This window comes from Euphorbia lathyris, chromosome 1, assembly GCF_963576675.1.
Source record: "Euphorbia lathyris chromosome 1, ddEupLath1.1, whole genome shotgun sequence".
Lineage (NCBI taxonomy): Eukaryota > Viridiplantae > Streptophyta > Magnoliopsida > Malpighiales > Euphorbiaceae > Euphorbia > Euphorbia lathyris.
The window spans coordinates 125,006,024-125,024,488 of record NC_088910.1 but is presented as its reverse complement, the minus strand read 5'-3'; the positions used below and the strand labels follow the sequence as shown (position 1 = coordinate 125,024,488).

The following is an 18,465-nucleotide window of genomic DNA, read 5'->3' as shown; positions in this document are numbered from 1 at the left end:
TCTAAGGGAGAAAGGAAAGCTTCAGGTGTATTGCCTCTGGTGGTACACCATTCTGTTGGAAAGTTCCACAACGGGGAAGGAGCTTGTTGAGATGGGAATTAGGGTCTTCATGAGACTCCCCATGAAATTACCCTAAGTTTTGAAGCATCTGTACTATTGCAGGTTTGATCTCGAAATCGTTAGCATCTATTGTAGGATCAATGATGCTAGATGTGATGGATGGCCTTAAAGGTTTGAGAAGCTCAAGGATTGAGAGTAGTTAAACCATCTTCTCTTGTTCATCTTTAATCATAAGCCTCTCCCATCGAATCCTGCGAAGAGTCTTTTCAATTTCTAAATCAAACGACAAAGGAGATAAACTTCTAGACCTACTGTGCTTAAATGAAAAAATAAAATTAAAAATAAAAGAAATAAAAACAGAAACAAGATAAGATTAGATTAACGAGAATTTGTTAGGATAGGTATAAAAATATACTAGTCCCTAGCAATGAAGCCAACAACTTGATATGTGTGAATCGTATATGTCAATTAAGAGCAAATGGACTCTATCGTATCAAGTAGTAAATGTTCCTAAGAACGGTATCGATTCCACATAGACTAGTTTTCAATTCCCTAACCGTAATAAAACTCTATGTTAACTAACGATTGAATTAAGTATAATTTTGGTTTGTTACTTATAATTACTAAATTAATACTAAAAAGCAAAAGAAGAATATTCGGTTGAATGAGTGGAAGGCTAAGATTTCGGATCCATGTGTTCAACTACTATGGATTAACTCGTGTATGCTGTGTGTATCAAAGACAATTCAAGACGATAGCTTTACTCTATTCCTAACACCCTTAGGCTGATGCTTGGTTAAGCAAAATCCCTAAATGTGTTAGGAAGCATTAATTACGTTGAAAGCTAAAGCTAAACCGTGATTTAGACTACGAAGCCGCACTATCATGTTAAGGTATATTAATAGTTAATTTACTTGGTTGAATCGCCTCATCGAGTAGACTTCCTAATCGTCGCGCAGGATGCCTACTCACCAGACCCCAAACTCAACAGTGCTCTATTTTTCCAGATTTGACATCCTTTCATATTTTGGGTATAACTTCTTCACACGAGCTCAAATTAAGGTGATTTAAATTGATATGGAAAGCTAAGACATTGGGCTTCAAATTCCTCTCTAGAAAATATCGAGATTTAAACTCTAACAAGGTCAAAATTAAGTCGAAACTCAATACATCTGCTAAAATTCAGAATTTAAGTGCATAATTCATATTTTAAGTCGTTTTTTGCTTTTTAAACATCTAAGATTTCGAATCCTAATCATCATGGGACACTTATCCAACTATTAAGGAATATTCAGAATAGGCCTTCCTTCTTCTTTTGTAATTAGCGGTCTCATAAAATCCTATTAATAGGTCATTAACTTTAGCTTTTCGGAAATTTAAATTAGAGTAAAAGCTTTCTTTATTAGATTTTCTCCTTTACTTTTAGTTTCGATTTTAGTACATTATTAGTAAGTTTCATTGTTCTTGAAGGGTGAAAATCGTATTCAACATTATGATTCAAGTTTGGAGGCGTCGTTCGAGTTACATATTCTAAAACTTTTCCCACCAACAACTCCACATCAAAATCATGAGACACACAAACCCAATCTTAAACTCAAAATGGTTTTTGACCTTATCATCACTATATGCCCGTTGAGCAAGTGTAGTCTTTCCCAAATCTCCAATACCAATAATGGGAACAACAGACATATTCTCTTCATAATCAAAAGAGAGTATGTTTTCAGCTTTATTATGTCTTCTAACTTGTTTTCTATTTACTTTGTTGTTAGCTAGCTTCACACTCACCATGAACTAAACCTCCATATAGTTAGAGCTATGGTGGATCCTAATCAATATAAATAGTTAGCTTGCAATCCAATTTCAAGTTGAATAAACTTAAGTGGAGAACTAGGATATGAAGGATTAAATTACTAGTTGAATATAAGACATGTGTTTAGCTAGTGTATGTCAATAATTTTTGTTCATCGACACTGGAATAGTTAACGGAACAACACAATTTAGACCCGATGACCATTCAATGTAGTTTTTAGAGTTATAGTTTTAGGACTTGACTTCGAGGTTATCTCATCAAACTTAATTCTTTCCATTATGCTTTTATTATTGGATGGACTAAAGCTTGAATAAGTCGTTTTAGGAGATAATTACAGTTTCTAGATTAATTTAAAGAACTTGGATAAGATTTTTAGTAAAGCTATACTTAAATATTAGGTGAAGCCTACTCCAGTATTTTCCATCATAAGAAATTTATATAATTCAATTGCTTGCTTTTGTTTATTTTACTTGTTTTAGTTTACTTAAGTTACAACACAACAAATCCAAATTTTGATTACTTAGATAATAGTAAGTTCACAAAAGCCGATAGCTATAATCACAATCTTTATGGAACGATAGTCGACTTACATTTTATTACTTAATCACAATAAGGTGCACTTGCGTTAGTTTTACTACACTTTTCATCCTAAAAAGTTATCGACTTTCCATTTTTCGGCTCATCCGGACTTCAATAAATACATCCAAATCACCGTAAAAACACATATAATAACAACACACAAAATCACTAAAAGATAAAAAAAATAAGTAAATAACACTTAACTAGCCTTTGTTTGAGAGGAGGTTAATGGGAGTAAATGAGAGTAATGGAAAGTTAAGTATTAAGTTAACATTATTTGGGAGTTATTTTTTGAGAATAAATGGAGGTTAATGAGGTTAAATGTTTACTTCATCTAACTTACAAATTGGAGGTTAATGGGAGTAACGTACAGTTTTTTAAAATTTCTTGTCTATGTAGAGTAAATTTAACTTTCATTCCCCTCCAAATTTAAACTCTCAAACGAAATTAAACATTTAACCTCATTTACATCCTATAAACCGCCAAACAATGTTAACTTTTAACTTTCATTTCCATCACTTCCCTTCCCTTTCCATTACCTCCATTAACTCTCACCTCCATTAACCTCCAAACTCCGGCTAAAACAATAAAAACTAAATAAATTAGTGTAAGAATGACGTATAAATTGAAAAATACTATAAAAAAATGGATGATTATAGAAATTTTGTTAAATTAATTGTGGAGAAACAATTAATTATGGAATCAATTTGTACAACTTATAAAAATTAGTACAGTATTATCGAATTTGTTTGTATTAATTCAAAATTTCTGTATTGTAGAGGAAAAGGGCAGAAAAGAAAAAGCAAGAAATAAATTAATTAAGAAAAAAACAAATAACAAAAAGAAGTCGGAAATTGAAATTTGCAGAAATTCCAGCAGAAACAAACAAAGGCACCAAAGATGTGATATCACATTCATATAAGGACTACTGTTGTCTCTACCTTCTACAAATATAATTCCTAATTTTCCTTCCAATTATGATTATGATTCACTTTTCTATTATAAATTAATCTCCTTTCCAACTCCTCCTCCACCACCATTATCCGCCTCTCTGCAATTTTCAAATCCACTCGATTTGTATTAACCAGGTTCGTTCTTTTCTTTTCCAATTTATTCTCGAAAGGCATCTGGATCTTTGTTTTTGCATATTCATTTTCTCGCTTTTCCGATTTTGTATGAGTGAGTATCGCTAATTTTGTTCTTTTTCACTTTCTCTCCCTCCCCTTTTTTTCTGATTTTTTTCGTCATGCGAATATTGTTAGCTCTTGGATGCTTTGCCTTTTTTAAAATAGTTTTATGCTGCTGTTTACGTTGCTCATGAATAAAATTTTGGTTTATTTTATGCTTGTTATGGAGTTTTAGCCGATTGTTTACTATTAAGGAAGTTGTTGTCAGTTGCCGTCTACTTTTACTTTGATTTTGGGGTTTTTTTATTTTCTCATTGCTTCATACAGTTTGAATATGTGGAGAACAATTACAAATCGTTAAATCTAATGTGCCTTTTCGTTTTATTATTTTGATTAATAGCAATATGTATAGTGAAATTTTGACTGGGCTAGATTGAGCTACTGTTGAGGAATTTGTTTATTAGATGTTTATATTTTGAAGACCTGTAGAAATTGAGTCTCAGAGAAAGGAGAAAGAACTCACTTTGCTCATAAGGGTGTCAAAAGGTTTGATGCCAAACAGAATAGAATGAGAAACTGCTAGACAACAAATGGCAGTCACCAGTTTCTTATTTGAAGGACACAGTTGAAACAGAGATGAAATTTAACAAACAGTGGTTTTTCTCCTCTAATTGGATCTTCTTTGATTTTCCTGGATGTCCATGTGGGTAGTAGACTAGAGAAATGGATTGTCATGAGTAATGTTTTGATATAGAGATGTTTTATATGATTACAGGATTCCTCATACAAGTTTTAGCAAAATTATATGTCTGAATCTAATGGTAGTGATGCCAAAATGTGGAATTGAGAGTGATACTTGATATGTAAACTGATAATATTGTATAGAATGTTTGTGATGTTGTTTACTCATTATGCGATTTTGAGTTACATTTTTCTGTTTCTGTTTGTTGAAATTCAGATGGAAGGGCAAAATTCTGATTCTCGTCATGTAATTGAAGTTCATGGAGATTTACGATCTGAAGAGAAAAGCCCAGGTGGGAGCAAGATCTGTGGGGAAGCACCATGCGGATTTTCAGATTCTAAAAGCAGTTCTAAAGATGCAAAGGAGCGATCGGATTCCATGCGGAAGCTTCTAATTGCTGTTGTGCTTTGTGTTATTTTCATGAGTGTAGAAGTTGTTGGAGGCATCAAAGCCAACAGTCTTGCTATTTTGACTGATGCAGCCCATCTATTATCGGATGTTGCAGCATTTGCAATCTCGTTGTTTTCACTATGGGCATCGGGCTGGGAAGCTAATCCACGCCAATCTTACGGCTTTTTCAGGATTGAGATACTAGGAGCACTGATTTCCATCCAAATGATATGGCTTCTTGCTGGAATCCTCGTGTACGAAGCTATAGCTAGACTTGTAAACGAGACAGGTGAAGTTCAGGGATTTCTCATGTTTGTTGTTTCTGCATTCGGTTTGGTTGTCAATATTGCCATGGCACTGTTATTGGGTCACGAGCACGGTCACAGTCATGGTCATGACCACAGCCATGATCATGGACATGGACATGGACATGGCGAGCATGATCATGAGGATCATGGTCATGCACATAACCATGGGCTGAGTGTAGCCACACATCACCATCATCATAATGAAGGAGGGAACGCAGAGCATCATCACCATCATGAATCAGACCATTCCGAGCCTCTTCTCAGCTCTCATTTAGAAGGTGAAATTAAATCAGATGGAGGAACTAGGCCAAAGAAACAACGGAACATAAACGTACAAGGGGCTTATCTTCACGTACTGGGGGATTCCATACAAAGTGTAGGGGTTATGATTGGCGGTGCCATAATCTGGTATAAGCCGGAGTGGAAGATTATAGATCTGATATGCACTCTTGTATTCTCAGTAATTGTACTAGGCACAACAATCAGGATGTTGCGGAATATCCTCGAGGTTCTTATGGAGAGCACGCCAAGAGAGATCGATGCTACTAGGCTGGAGAAGGGTCTGTGCGAGATGGACGAAGTGGTTGCTGTCCATGAACTTCACATTTGGGCTATTACAGTAGGCAAAGTTTTGTTGGCTTGTCATGTCAAAGTAAAGCCTGATGCTGATGCTGATATGGTATTAGACAAGGTTATAGACTACATTAAAAGGGAGTACAATATAAGTCATGTTACCATTCAGATAGAACGCCAGTAGTTAGAGCATTTGAATTTGTAATTCTTTTCAATCTATCAGAAATCAAATTAGTGATATCTTTAGGTACCATTTTAACGGTCTTTAAAATTCTATTGTCTGTTAGAAATTCTGTGTTTTGCGAACTTTGAGCTGCAGCAGTAGTACGATTATGTGCCTGTTTAGTTCACCTTTTTGCTTTTAACAGCAACAGCAAACTAAACGAAACAAGCTCTGCAATCGGAATTGAATTCTTTTCTAACAACGATAGCAATTCATGTTATGCTTTAGGTAATTATTTCACATTTTTTAGGAATAGTGAAATTTCAAGTTCCTGTAAAAATTAAGCTCCTCCATGTTTGGTTAAGAAGTTTTACAATATTAATGACAAAGTATTAATATTATAAAACTTCTTAAACAAACATGGAGGAGCTTCACTTTTACAGGAACTTGAAATTTCACCAAGCCTGATAAGGAGTTAGCAGCAATGTTATGTTGGTCTCTTTGGTGTAACAGAAACGACAAGGTTTGGAATCGTAAGTCAACTCCAGCAGCCGTTCTTTCCAGGAATGCGAAAATGGAAGCATGCCCAGCAAGTCTGGATGGCAGGGACCTAAGCTCCTTCTCACAGCCCCTCTACTTGGACAGCTCCTCCTCCCAATAAGCTCAAATTGATCCTCGACACTGCTATCTTTACTGCTCCCGATCGGACTAGTTTTGGCTTTGGTATCCGTGACTCTGGAGGTCAGTTTGTGGCAACAAAGGATGGTTTGTTACTGGGAAATTCAGACTCTCTCCTTTCGGAAGCTCTAAGCTGCAGGCAAGCGTTGAGTTGGCTTAAAAATTTTGGGTTTGGAGATGTGCCTGTCGAGTCCGATTCTCAACTTTTAGTGTATGCATTTGATAGAAACAGAAATAGAAATAGAGGACAAATAAAGAAATAGAGAATTGTATTGATACTTAGCTGAAATTGAAAGGAAAGCAAAGATAAAAGAGCTGAGTATAACCTCAAGCTCTCGGAAAGATGAATTTCTCCCTGTGCTGAAACAACAGAGCCAAACACACAAATAGTGCTTACTAATACCATTCTTTCATAGGAACTCTCTGCTCAAAGAACATAATCAAATGCACAAATAGTTCTTACTAACACAAATAGTAAAGAAAAGAGCCATACACACAAATAGTTTTTACTGACACAATTTTTTCATAATCCTTCCTCACTCTACGGCATAACTAGCACACCCTCTCCTATAACTAACTCTAAATGTGCCTCAAATCACATTTCTCGTCATTTCCATATTACCCCTTTTAGCATATTCTCTATCAGCACTCCATAAGAATCAAGCCATTGGCTCCCCATTTTGTCTTATTATTAGTGACTGTAATTCTGTTTCTTTTGTCAAACGATCAGTAATCATATTACCCTATTATTAGATAAGAGTGGCAGACTGATCATCGAGAATGGGTAGATCATCATCTCCTTTTTCTTCAGAAGGTGTTAAACATTAGTTTTTAATGAATTCCTCTTGTTTGAAAAAAAATAACAGTATTAACAACTAAAATAATTGCAGGGAAAAATCAATTTTGTCAAAAAAAAAAAATAATGAAAAGAAACGTGCAGACATAGTATTTAAAACCAACAAACACTTTATTACTTTAACATATATATACAAAAAGAAACAAACTTTTTGAATATTTTCACCTATCAAGATCTCAACTTTCCTAGTTTTCTGCTAAAACCCACAAAAAGGCCATTGCTACAACAACTTTTGAACTTAAAAAACTAATTAACCTATATGTCTTTTTCACATATACTAGTGGGAACATTTATTTTATTTATTTATTTTTATTATTATAAAAGAGATTATATATTTTACACCATTAATAAATAAAGAATTTATGGTGACATGTTTGGCTTTGTTGACATGACATATAGAGGAAGTCAAAGAGCGTTACTCTAACATTATATTATAAAAAGACACTCGATCTCTTTTGCTACGAAAAATACCACATTCTTCTACTGCAAACGCATTTTCCCTCCAATTAAGGAGTCTTGAAAAGGTCCAAGCAGCGATCATTTGCAAGTTCTTTCTTCCAAAATTGCTGATAATATTCAGCATATGTGAAATCTCTATAGACGGCCGGATGATGATCGTCGATCAAACCCGGAGCAGGTCGGATGACAGCATCAGAAGAAGGGCAATAAAATGTTGGAATTGAGACTCTTTCTTCTTGAGAATTCACAACTGCTCTATGAAGCACACTCTTGTATTTTCCATTACTAATTACCTCCATTTGATCTCCAATGTTGACAATGAAGGTGTTAGGAATGGGATTAACAGCAATCCATCTTGAATCTCGGAGAACTTGCAATCCAGGGACATGGTCTTGAAGAAGAACAGTGATTAAGTTAGGATCAGTGTGACATGGCAGTCCAAAAGTAAGATCTGGCTCTGGACATGGTGGATAATAATTCATTGCCATATGTTGTCCATGTTTGCTTAGTGATTGGTTTATATAATCCTTTTCTAATCCTAAGCTTTCTGATATGAGTTCAAGCAAACGTAGGACTAGCTCTCTCACACTCGTACTGTATTCGGCTACTGTTTCCCTGCCAAATTTCCATACATAAATATCAAAAATATATGGGAATGAATAATTAATTATTCTAAATTGTTCAAATTTTGCAAATTTTATGCATAAAGCACTTGAATCCGAGACTAACTGGTTTTGGATCACTCATATGGTGACATGTTAATAATTGGATTGACGTGTCATCATCACATGAAACCTAATTGTGGTTTTAGTTTGTGATCCGCGCTATACTTGTCCAATTCATTTGTTCTACTATGTAGTTAATCAAGTCACTTTTAAGCAATTTTAAGAGATTAATCTGTTGATCTCAAAATTTGAGTGATTAGAGTTTTACGAACAAGTTTAAATGTCTATATATCTCTACAAATTGGGGAGGGTAGCATGCTAAGAGAAAAGCACGGTCAAATTGGTAATGAGATTCTAACTTTATATACGATTCGCACAACTTTACTAACATAACAAGATTATCATTTTCTGCATATGGAACATGTTATCTAACGTAACAAAATTTTCATACAATAATCTGAAATTGCTTCCCCTATTAAACTACAAATATTGAGGCTTAATATGTGGAATTAAGAATTTCATGGGTTAAATATGTAAAAACCAAAAAGTTGAAGGGCCTGAAATTGTTGATGTACCTGAATTGTGGAGGGTTGGAAGGCCATTCATGAATGTAATCTTCAAGAGGATAACAATGGAGTCTCAAGAAGTCTCTCCAGTTCGCAACCTTTTCAGTATTGACATTGAAACTGGTTGAAAGTCTGGTGGTTTTAGCTGGATCATCGGAATAACTCTTCAGTCTCTCACTTTCTGGCAGGTTAAAGAAGTCTCTAGCCGTGTTCATTATGCTATTAATCATTTCCTCCGATATTCCATGGTTCTTCACCTGAAAATATTCATTTACTCCAATTCAATTTTCACAACAATTTCCAAATCAAAAAGTTAAAAAATTAAACTTATTTTTAGCCGCTATGCAATTAAGAATTACATGATATTAAAGTTGTTAAAATTGAATAATTTTCATATTAATAAAAGTAAAGTTAAATAATTTTTATCTTAAATTTTGAAGTTCACTGAATTAATATTAGATTGAGCCGTGGTTGTAATTTACCACTTGGAAAAGGATTGTTCCATTTCCAGAATTCTCTCATGAATTAGGTTGGGTCAGGTTTAGATCGAACCCAACGGGCTTTTTCTGAAAAAAATTGTTTAGCTCAGGCCCAATCAGTTCATTGTCATTTTAGATAGACTCGAGCAGGTTGAACTCAGGTTTATAAATCAAATTTCAATCCCAATCCAAATAAATATATAAATTTAATTATTTAAGTTAATAGCTCAAATCAGATTGAACCGACTTGTGTTATTTAATAAAATCTAACCCACCATCTATGTAGGAGGACTTTAGCCGGCCTGGACTGAACCAAATCAAAATCCGACCCATTTGATGGACTTGAGTGTGTGACATGCCAAAGTCCGGTGTTGGAATCAAACATATCCATAAATCTAGTCATATATGGGTATGCTCATACTCACATCCAATTTAGACAGAGAAAATAACATTATGTCTATTCCATAAATCTAGACACATGTGACATACTAGAGACAAAATGAGATTAGGTCTATTCCATAAACCTAAACACATGCGACATGCCACAACGAATATGATACTAGTATGTGCTCTAGTGTTGGAGTCAAATCTATCCATAAATCTAGACACATGTGACATGCTAGAGAGAAAACATGTGACATGCCATGTTGGAATCAAACCTATTCATAGACCTAATCGGTCGTTCCAAAATTCACATCCAATTTAAAACGGAGAAAATGATATTAAACCTGATCCAAATTTAATAGATTATAAATAAGATGAACGTGAATAGTCTTATATTTTATATATATATAATTAAAAATAATTATAAAACAAACCTATTTAAGGGAAAATGACATTAAACCTAATCCAAATTTAATAGGCTCACATTAATTATATAAATATAATTAAAAAAATTATATAACAAATCTATTCATAGATCTAGTCACATGTCGGCGTTCCCAAACTCACAGCTAATTTAATGGTGTCTTCTATGGTTACTTTGTTTTTAACAAAGTACCATTACTTGGTGTGTTTTCACCATTGGATGATGGAGTATAAGATTAATCCAATGGTAAAAACATACAAAGTAAGGCTTACTTTGTAAAAAACAAAGTAAGCATAGCCTTTGCCCTAATTTAGAACATGTAAAATAACATTAAATCTGATCAAATTTAATAGACTATTTTAATTTTCAGAAAATTTATATAAATAAGATAAACCTGAACTATATATATATATATATATATATATATATATATAACAAACCTATCATAGACCTAGTTACATGTCGGGCAAACTCACATCCGATTTGAAATAGGGAAAATAACATTAAACTTGATCCAAATTTAGTAGACTGTTTTATCTTCAATACGAGATTTATATAAATAAGATAGACTTGAACAGTCTTAAATAAGATAGACTTGAACAATCTTATATAAATAAGATTAACAATTGTGTTAGAAAAATATATATATTATAACATTGATAACAAAATATGTCGAAATAAATTAAAATTAATATTCTTAAAAATAAACTTGATAGTTTAAGGTTTTCTTTTTATTTAATATTTTATTTAAAATTAAAAAAATGACATAAAATTTTAACGGTCAATTTTTTTAAAAAGGCCACCTAGGACCGATTGGGAGCCGTCTCAGACCACCTAGACCCGTCTAGGACCGTCCGGTACCGATTTAAGAAAATCGGGATAATGTTTTAAAAATCCCCATTTAGACGGCCGCCTCAGCCAATTTTTAAAACATTGATATATATATAATTAAAAAAAGGCTTAATACCCTCTCAGCCCCTTAAGTTGGCCCAATACTGCAACTGACCCCGTACTTACACTTTTAACAAGTAACACCCTCAACTTACTTATTTGGAACAAATAACCCCTTAAATTGCTCAATTGGAACAAATAACTCTTTAAGTTGCTTATTTAGAACAAATAAGCCCTAAACCCAAAAAACATTCGACATAATATTAAATCAGAAATAAAAGATTTCAAATTATTGGTTGCTACATCTAACTAATCTAGTGATACATTAAATAAAGGGCAAAAAAAAAAAACTCCCGAAATAATCTATTTGAGAGGTTATTTGTTTGAAATAAGCAAGTTGGGGGCTTACTTGTTAAAAGTATAAATACAGAGGGTCAGTTGCAGTATTAGACGAACTTGAGGGAGCTGGGAGGGTATTAAACCTTAAAAAAATATATAATAAAGTGAATCTAGACTTAAAATTTAATTATTAAACTGAAATTTATCTATATATATATGTAAAAATTTAAAATAAAATTATATAACAAAGTGAGGTTAAAAAAAATTATATAACAAAGTGAATCTAGACTCAAAATGTAATTATTAAACTGAAGTCTGGTCACGCAATGGATACTGATCGTAATGGTTTAAAATAAAATAGATGTTTAAACCCCTCGATCCAGTGTCCCGTCCGTGAAACCGCATATTTAGAAAGATTTTTCACTTTAATTATACCCATGTCAGATTTGTGATAGAAATGACTCACAATTTCCATAAAAAAAAACTCAAATTTCATTATGGATCGAGAGTAATACTGATCCTTCCACTCAAATGATGACATGTGAGCATTTGAGATCACTTGAAATCATATGAATGGAAGGGAATTGATAGTGATTGATTTCAGGACTAAAGACTTAGTCTTAGCCTCATTCATTTTAATCCATGAAGATATTTGGTGTTAAAATTTAAAATTAAAATTAAAAAAATTACACTACATTAAAAAGGCGGTCCGGTGCACTATATATCCCCGCTAAAACGAGGGTCTGGGGAGGGGTCCCACCACAAGGGTGTGCTGGGGCAAGCCTTCTCCTCCCACTTTTTTGGCAACAGACCGCTCCTAAGACTCGAACCCGTGACCTCTCAGTCACACGACAACAACATTTACCGTTGTGCCCAAGGCTCGCTCTCTTAAAATTACACTCCACTGAAAAACTAAAATTTATATCTGTAAAACTAAGTCTTTCAGTGTTGACAATTGAACTACACACCATTGCCGGAGAAAAGTGAACTGATAAAAAAGAAAAAGGAGCAAACCTGGAAGACGCCATCACGCAGGCAAGCTTTGCCGATGCTGTCGACAGCAAGACTCCGATTAGGACCGTGAAGGTCTTGGAGATCAATCAAGGAAATGGAGTCGTCGGATAGTTGAACGTCGGCGAGATTCGGACGGTCGGAGATAGGACGGATGTAATTGGAAGGAACATGTTTAAGTCCAGAGGCAGCAAGGTCGGCGAGTAGGAGGTTTTTGCTGGAAGCCATTTTCGTTTTCTTTCACCAATTTGATGGTTTCAAGTTTCAACCCCTCAGCATACGTTTCTTATTTATAGAAGATAAAAAAAACTCATTGCTCATATTAAGAAGATAATATTAATTTTTTTTTTTTTTTTTTGTCACAAATTTATAATTGAATTGACTTCTTTTTATACCATAAAGTCAATATTTTTATTATATATTAATTAGTTTGCGGTTTGGATATTTAATATATGCAACTGATTATATTTGTAGATTACCTAACAACATAATATTGTGTAAATGGGGGGTTAAATATCCGTTAGTCACTGAACTTATATAGTTATCTCACTCAATTTCAATTTTGTCTCAATAAAATCACTCAATTTTGAGATAAAATAAAAAATATGATTATTTGACATAGACTGTAATGATCTTCGTGTTGGCTCAAAATGAGTTTTTAAGAAAATGGTCTGAAACTGTTCAGCTGAATGATTTTCGACGATAAGGTCTCAATTGATAGTATTTTTTGCTTAGGATAATGACTCAATAGAGTTTTGGAGGCTTAATGACGAATTGTGAAAATAGTAAAAAAAGGAAAATTAAAAAGATTTAACTAATAATAGATTTATAATTTATAAAATAATACAACTAAAAAAATCGAGTGTATTAATTAATGATATAATAATAGATTTATATAATTTATAATATTACAATAAAAAAAATGTGTATTAATTAATGATATAAGAACAGATTAATAATTTATAATGACTAACAAAAAAAAAGGAGACAATTTGCATTAGTGTTGATTCAATTTAATGGAGTGTATTTTTTAGTTAAGTAAAAATTATCAATTGAGTCCTTATCTTATTCTAAAATCAAAAAATTTTATTATTTGACATGGACTGTAATGATCTTCGTGTTGGCGCAAGATGAGTTTTTGGGAAAATGGTCTTAAATTGTACAACTGAATGGTTTTCGATTAAGATTCAATTGATGGTTTTTTGCTCAGGATAATGACTCAATAGAGTTTTGGAGGCTTTTTTGATAAGTTGTCAAAATAGTAAAAAAAAAGGAAAATTAATAAAAAAAAGATTTAATTAATAACAAATTTAAATTTATATAATTTATGATAATAGAAGATAAAAATTTGAGTATATTAATTAATGATATAATAACATATTAATAATTTATATGAGATATAATAACAAATAAAGGAGACAGTTTGTGTTAGTGTTGTCGATTTTCGATTCAATTTAATGGAGTGTATTATTGAATTAAGAAAAAATTATCAATCGAATTCTTATCCTATCCTAAAATAAAAAAATGATTATTTGACATGAACTGTAGTGATTTTCGTATTCTCAAAATGAGTTTTTGGGAAAATGGTCCGAAACTATTCAACTAAATGATTTTCGATGAGGATTCAACTAATAATTTTTTGCTTAAGAGAATGACTCAATAGAGTTTTGGAGGCTTTTTGATAAGTTGTCAAAATAGTAAAAAAGAAAAATTAAAAAGATTTAATTAATAATAGATTTATAATTTATAAAATAATACAACTAAAATAATAGAGTATATTAATTAATGATATAATAATATATTGTATTAATTAATTATATAATAACATATTTATATAATTTATAATAATACAAAAAAAATTAAGTATATTAATTAATGATATAATAACACATTAATAATTTATAAGAGACAACTAACAAAAAAAAAAAGAGACAATATGCGTTAGTGTTGTCAATTTTCAATTCAGTTTAATGAAATGCATTCTTGAGTTAAGCAAAAATTATCAATTGAGTTATTATCCGATTCTAAAATCGAAAATGTGATTATTTGACATGAACTATAATAATTTCCGTGTTAGTTCAAAATGGTTTTTTGAAAAAATTGTCTAGAACTGTTCAATTGAATGATTTTCAATGAGGATTTAATTGATGGTTTTTTATTTAAGATAATGACTCAATAGTGTTTTGAAGACTTTTTGATGAGTTGTCAAAATAATAAAAAAAGAAAATTAAAAAGATTTAATTAATAATAGATTTATAATTTATAAAATAATACAACTAAAAGAATCTAGTGTGTCAAAAAAAAGAAAGAATCGAGTGTACTGTATTAATTAATAATATAATAACATATTGTATTAATTGATGATATAATAACAGATTTATATAATTTATAATAATACAACAAGAAAATGTGTATTAATGATATAATAACAGATTTATAATAATATATAATAATACAATAAAAAAAACCGATATATTAATAAAGTAGGTGAAGTTTCCCATCGCCTCCGGGTTTTCTGTCTTCTTTGCTGTCTGATGATCTGGTTGGGGTTAGCTTTCCCAGGCTAATCCCGGGTTAAGTTTTTTCTGGGTTTTGTTTTTTCTTTCCTTTGCCTATCAAAAAAAAAATAGATGAAGAGGTATTGGAATTAAAAAATTCGAATGTATATAATTATTCACAAAATAAATAGCCAATTTTTCAATTATAAAACGTTTTAAACTATAGAACGTTTCTAAGTAAGTTATTTCATTTATATTTAATAGGTATTATTATTTACAACATCTATTACAATTTATTGTATAATACAATATAAGGATTTTGTGATCCCCAAATTTACATCCCCACAAACTGAAAACTTGAGGCTAGACAGAACTTCCATTTGAATTTCAAACTAATTGTTTGGAGGGAAACAACTCCTATCAACATCTGCTTCTAACTTCTGTGTCCTTATTCTAAAAGTTTTCCGTTGTAGAAAGATGTGCTTTTCTGTCTTGACTCGCGCTTATGATAAAGCAGACATGCAGTCTGCCAACTTTCCATCTTAGCTGTGTGCAGAGAGATGTTGAAAGGACAAGACTTCTGTAGCTTGTACTTGTTGCCAGTTTGGGGGATAGGTGTGATGTGACTAGGTCAACGCCGGCTATCTTCGTCTCTTTTGCTTCTGGGCTTTTGGTTCCATTGAGCTTCTGCTCTTGGTTCAAAAAATCATCCTTTGGCTTCCTTAAGGCCTTTTGTATTTGTTTTGATTTAAAGCTTAGCTTAAATCAAATTTAATATAATTCCTTGATTTGAATATTTTTGGAGATCTAATTTCCTTATTAATTAATTTTTATAAAAATAAACAACTCTTGGAAATTGCGTTTCAACAATCTCCTCATTTTTTAACGTAAAAAAAATTCAGAGAAAGAATAGATAACTTACTCCTTTAAAATCGTTGAACTTACTCTTGCTTCTGGATACTCCCCTCCAAGGGTTGCACTGCTGAATTTTGCTAAATTTGAAAAACACTGAGAGGGTTAAAACGTTCAATAGCAAAATATATCCAGAGTTTAGGAAATTTAGCATGTTCAGTATTAGAGGCAGTCTTAACATCAGAAGCATGTTATATATATATCAAAGGACAAAGGCAACTTGATAAGTTTGTGTTTTAAGTGCTTTGTTAATTGTTCTAAGTTAAGATATATTAGAGCATGACATCGTTTAGAACATTTCAGAGGTGATAGAATTAAAACACCAGTAAGTTAATCAGTAACAACAAATATTCAGAATCAGAAGGGTATTTCATATACTAACAAAAATATTACATCGATGAAGCTTAACAGTTTATGAGTACACAACACTTATCCTTATTCTATCCTAAAATAAAAAAATATGATTATTTGACATAGACTGCAATGATCTTCGTGTTGGCTCAAAATAGGTTTTTAGGAAAATGGTCTGAAACTGTTCAGCTGAATGATTTTCGACGATGAGGATTCAATTCATGGTATTTTTGCTTAGGATAATGACTCAATAGAGTTTTGGAGGGTTTATGATGAATTGTCAAAATAGTAAAAAAAGAAAATTAAAAAGATTTAATTAATAATAGATTTATAATTTATAAAATAATACAACTAAAAAAATCGAGTGTATTAATTAATGATATAATAATAGATTTATATAATTTATAATAATACAATAAAAAAAATTGAGTGTATTAATTAATGATATAAGAACAGATTAATAATTTATAAGAGATGACTAAAAAAAAAGGAGACTAGATAAAAGTTCCATTTGAATTTCAAACTAACTGTTTGGAGGGAAACAACTCCTGTCAATATCTGCTTCTAACTTTTGTGTCCTTATTCCAAAAGTTTTCCGTTGTAAAAGAATGTGCTCTTCTGTCTTGAGTCGCACTTCTGATAAAGCAAACATGCAGTCTTCCAACTTTCCATCTTAGGTGTGCGCAGTGAGACATTGAAGGGACAAGGCTTCTGTAGCTTGTACTTGTTGCCAGTTTAGGGAATAGGTGTGGTGTGACTGGGTCAACGCCGGCTATCTTCGTCTCTTTTGCTTCTGGGCTTTTGGTTCCATTGAGCTTCTGCTCTTGGTTCCAGAAATCAACCTTTTGGATTCCTTTAGGCCTTGTATTTGTTTTGATGTAAAGCTTAAGTATATAATCACTTATCAAACATGTTAGCTTAAATCAAATTTAATTTAATTCCTTGATTTGAATATTTTTGGGGTTATTAATTAATTTTTGTCGGAATAAAAATTCTTGGAAAGCAAGAGTAGGAATCCTCATATACATAGGGTTCTTAAAAGAATAAGGTTTCATCCAACACCTTATAAATAGAGAGGTATGATCACAATGAAGGGTACGTTAACACTACTATCAGACAACTAGTCCTTACTCATCAAACCCTTCCAACACCTACTGATTTAAACATCGGAGCGGGTCCGTCGAACTCTGACCCTCTCTAAGATCTTGTTCCGTTTTACAGGTCTAATCTCGTAAGACTTAGTAGGAACTTCAGACATTCAGTAGGAAGTTCAGTACACGGTTATCAGTAAATTTTTATCTGTTTTAACTTGCTTAATAATATTACTTAAAAATTTTAATTAAGTAAAAAAGTACATAATATATAAATAATTAATTTAAAATTTTAAACATTATTATTATTAATATTTTTTAATATTTATGAAACAATTACAATATTTAATTAATTATAATATTCATCTCTTAATTTTGGCATAATACCTACTTGGATCCCAAACTAAAGCTTGAAAGTCAATTAGGACCTTAAACTATCAAAATCATCAATCAGGTCCCTAAACTAAGTAAAAATCATCAATCGAGTCCACATCCTAAGCAAAAATCATCAATTGAGTCCTCATCGAAAATCATTCGGTTGAACAGTTTCAAAATCTCTTTCCCAAATCCGTTTTGAGCTAACACAGAGATCATTACAGTCCATCTCAAATAGTCATAGTTTCTGATTTTAGGATAGCATAAGGACTCAATTGATTATTTTTGCTTAGTTCAGAAAGTTAATTGATAATTTTGATAGTTTAAGATTCTAGCTGACTTTAAAGTTTTAGTTTAAGGTCTAAAACGAGTGTTATGCCCTTAATTTTCAGTAAGGTCATCCCATTTGAATTATTGTATTTTATTTTATTTAATCAACTTTCAATCAAACTTGAATTTATAATATAACAATTTTTATTTGCATGATATCAAAGTTTCAATTTCATAATAAATTGGGTTAAGGTGCAAAAATACCTCTAACGTTTTGGGTCAGGAGCAATTTTACCCATAACGTTTAAAATGGTGCAATTTTACCCCTAACGTTTGTAGCCAAGAGCAATTTTACCCCTAACATTGATAAATTGGGTCAATTTCAGAAATAATTCATCAAACTGTCTTCTCGGTCATGAATCTTATCATCTACACTTCACATGTGCGTCATTTTATCAGTAACA

At 31.9% G+C, this 18,465-nt stretch overlaps 2 protein-coding genes across 2 annotated transcripts; one reads left to right on the top strand and one right to left on the bottom strand.

The window, feature by feature from the left end:
• Positions 1-3,300: 3,300 nt before the first annotated feature.
• On the top strand, positions 3,301-5,842 carry LOC136210910 (metal tolerance protein 1-like). The gene is made up of 2 exons (XM_066002371.1): positions 3,301-3,537; positions 4,535-5,842. The coding sequence occupies exon 2, from the start codon at positions 4,535-4,537 to the stop codon at positions 5,771-5,773; it is 1,239 nt and encodes a 412-aa protein (XP_065858443.1). The 5' UTR covers positions 3,301-3,537; the 3' UTR covers positions 5,774-5,842.
• Positions 5,843-7,391: 1,549 nt separating this feature from the next.
• Positions 7,392-12,775, bottom strand: LOC136210909 (protein DMR6-LIKE OXYGENASE 2-like). Its single transcript, XM_066002370.1, has 3 exons — positions 12,508-12,775; positions 8,986-9,233; positions 7,392-8,360 (listed from the first exon to the last, which is right to left on the bottom strand). Exons 1-3 carry the CDS (start codon positions 12,730-12,732, stop codon positions 7,793-7,795), a joined length of 1,041 nt encoding a protein of 346 aa, XP_065858442.1. The 5' UTR covers positions 12,733-12,775; the 3' UTR covers positions 7,392-7,792.
• Positions 12,776-18,465: the final 5,690 nt, after the last annotated feature.

Excerpts from the sequence above, each read along its gene's own strand:
- LOC136210910 (XM_066002371.1), top strand. The coding sequence starts at position 4,535 with ATGGAAGGGCAAAATTCTGATTCTCGTCATGTAATTGAAGTTCATGGA.
- LOC136210909 (XM_066002370.1), bottom strand. The coding sequence starts at position 12,732 with ATGGCTTCCAGCAAAAACCTCCTACTCGCCGACCTTGCTGCCTCTGGA. Across the intron at positions 9,234-12,507 it reads TGCGTGATGGCGTCTTCCAG|GTGAAGAACCATGGAATATC; the intron begins GTTTGCTCCTTT and ends GAATATTTTCAG. Across the intron at positions 8,361-8,985 it reads TCCAACCCTCCACAATTCAG|GGAAACAGTAGCCGAATACA; the intron begins GTACATCAACAA and ends GAAATTTGGCAG.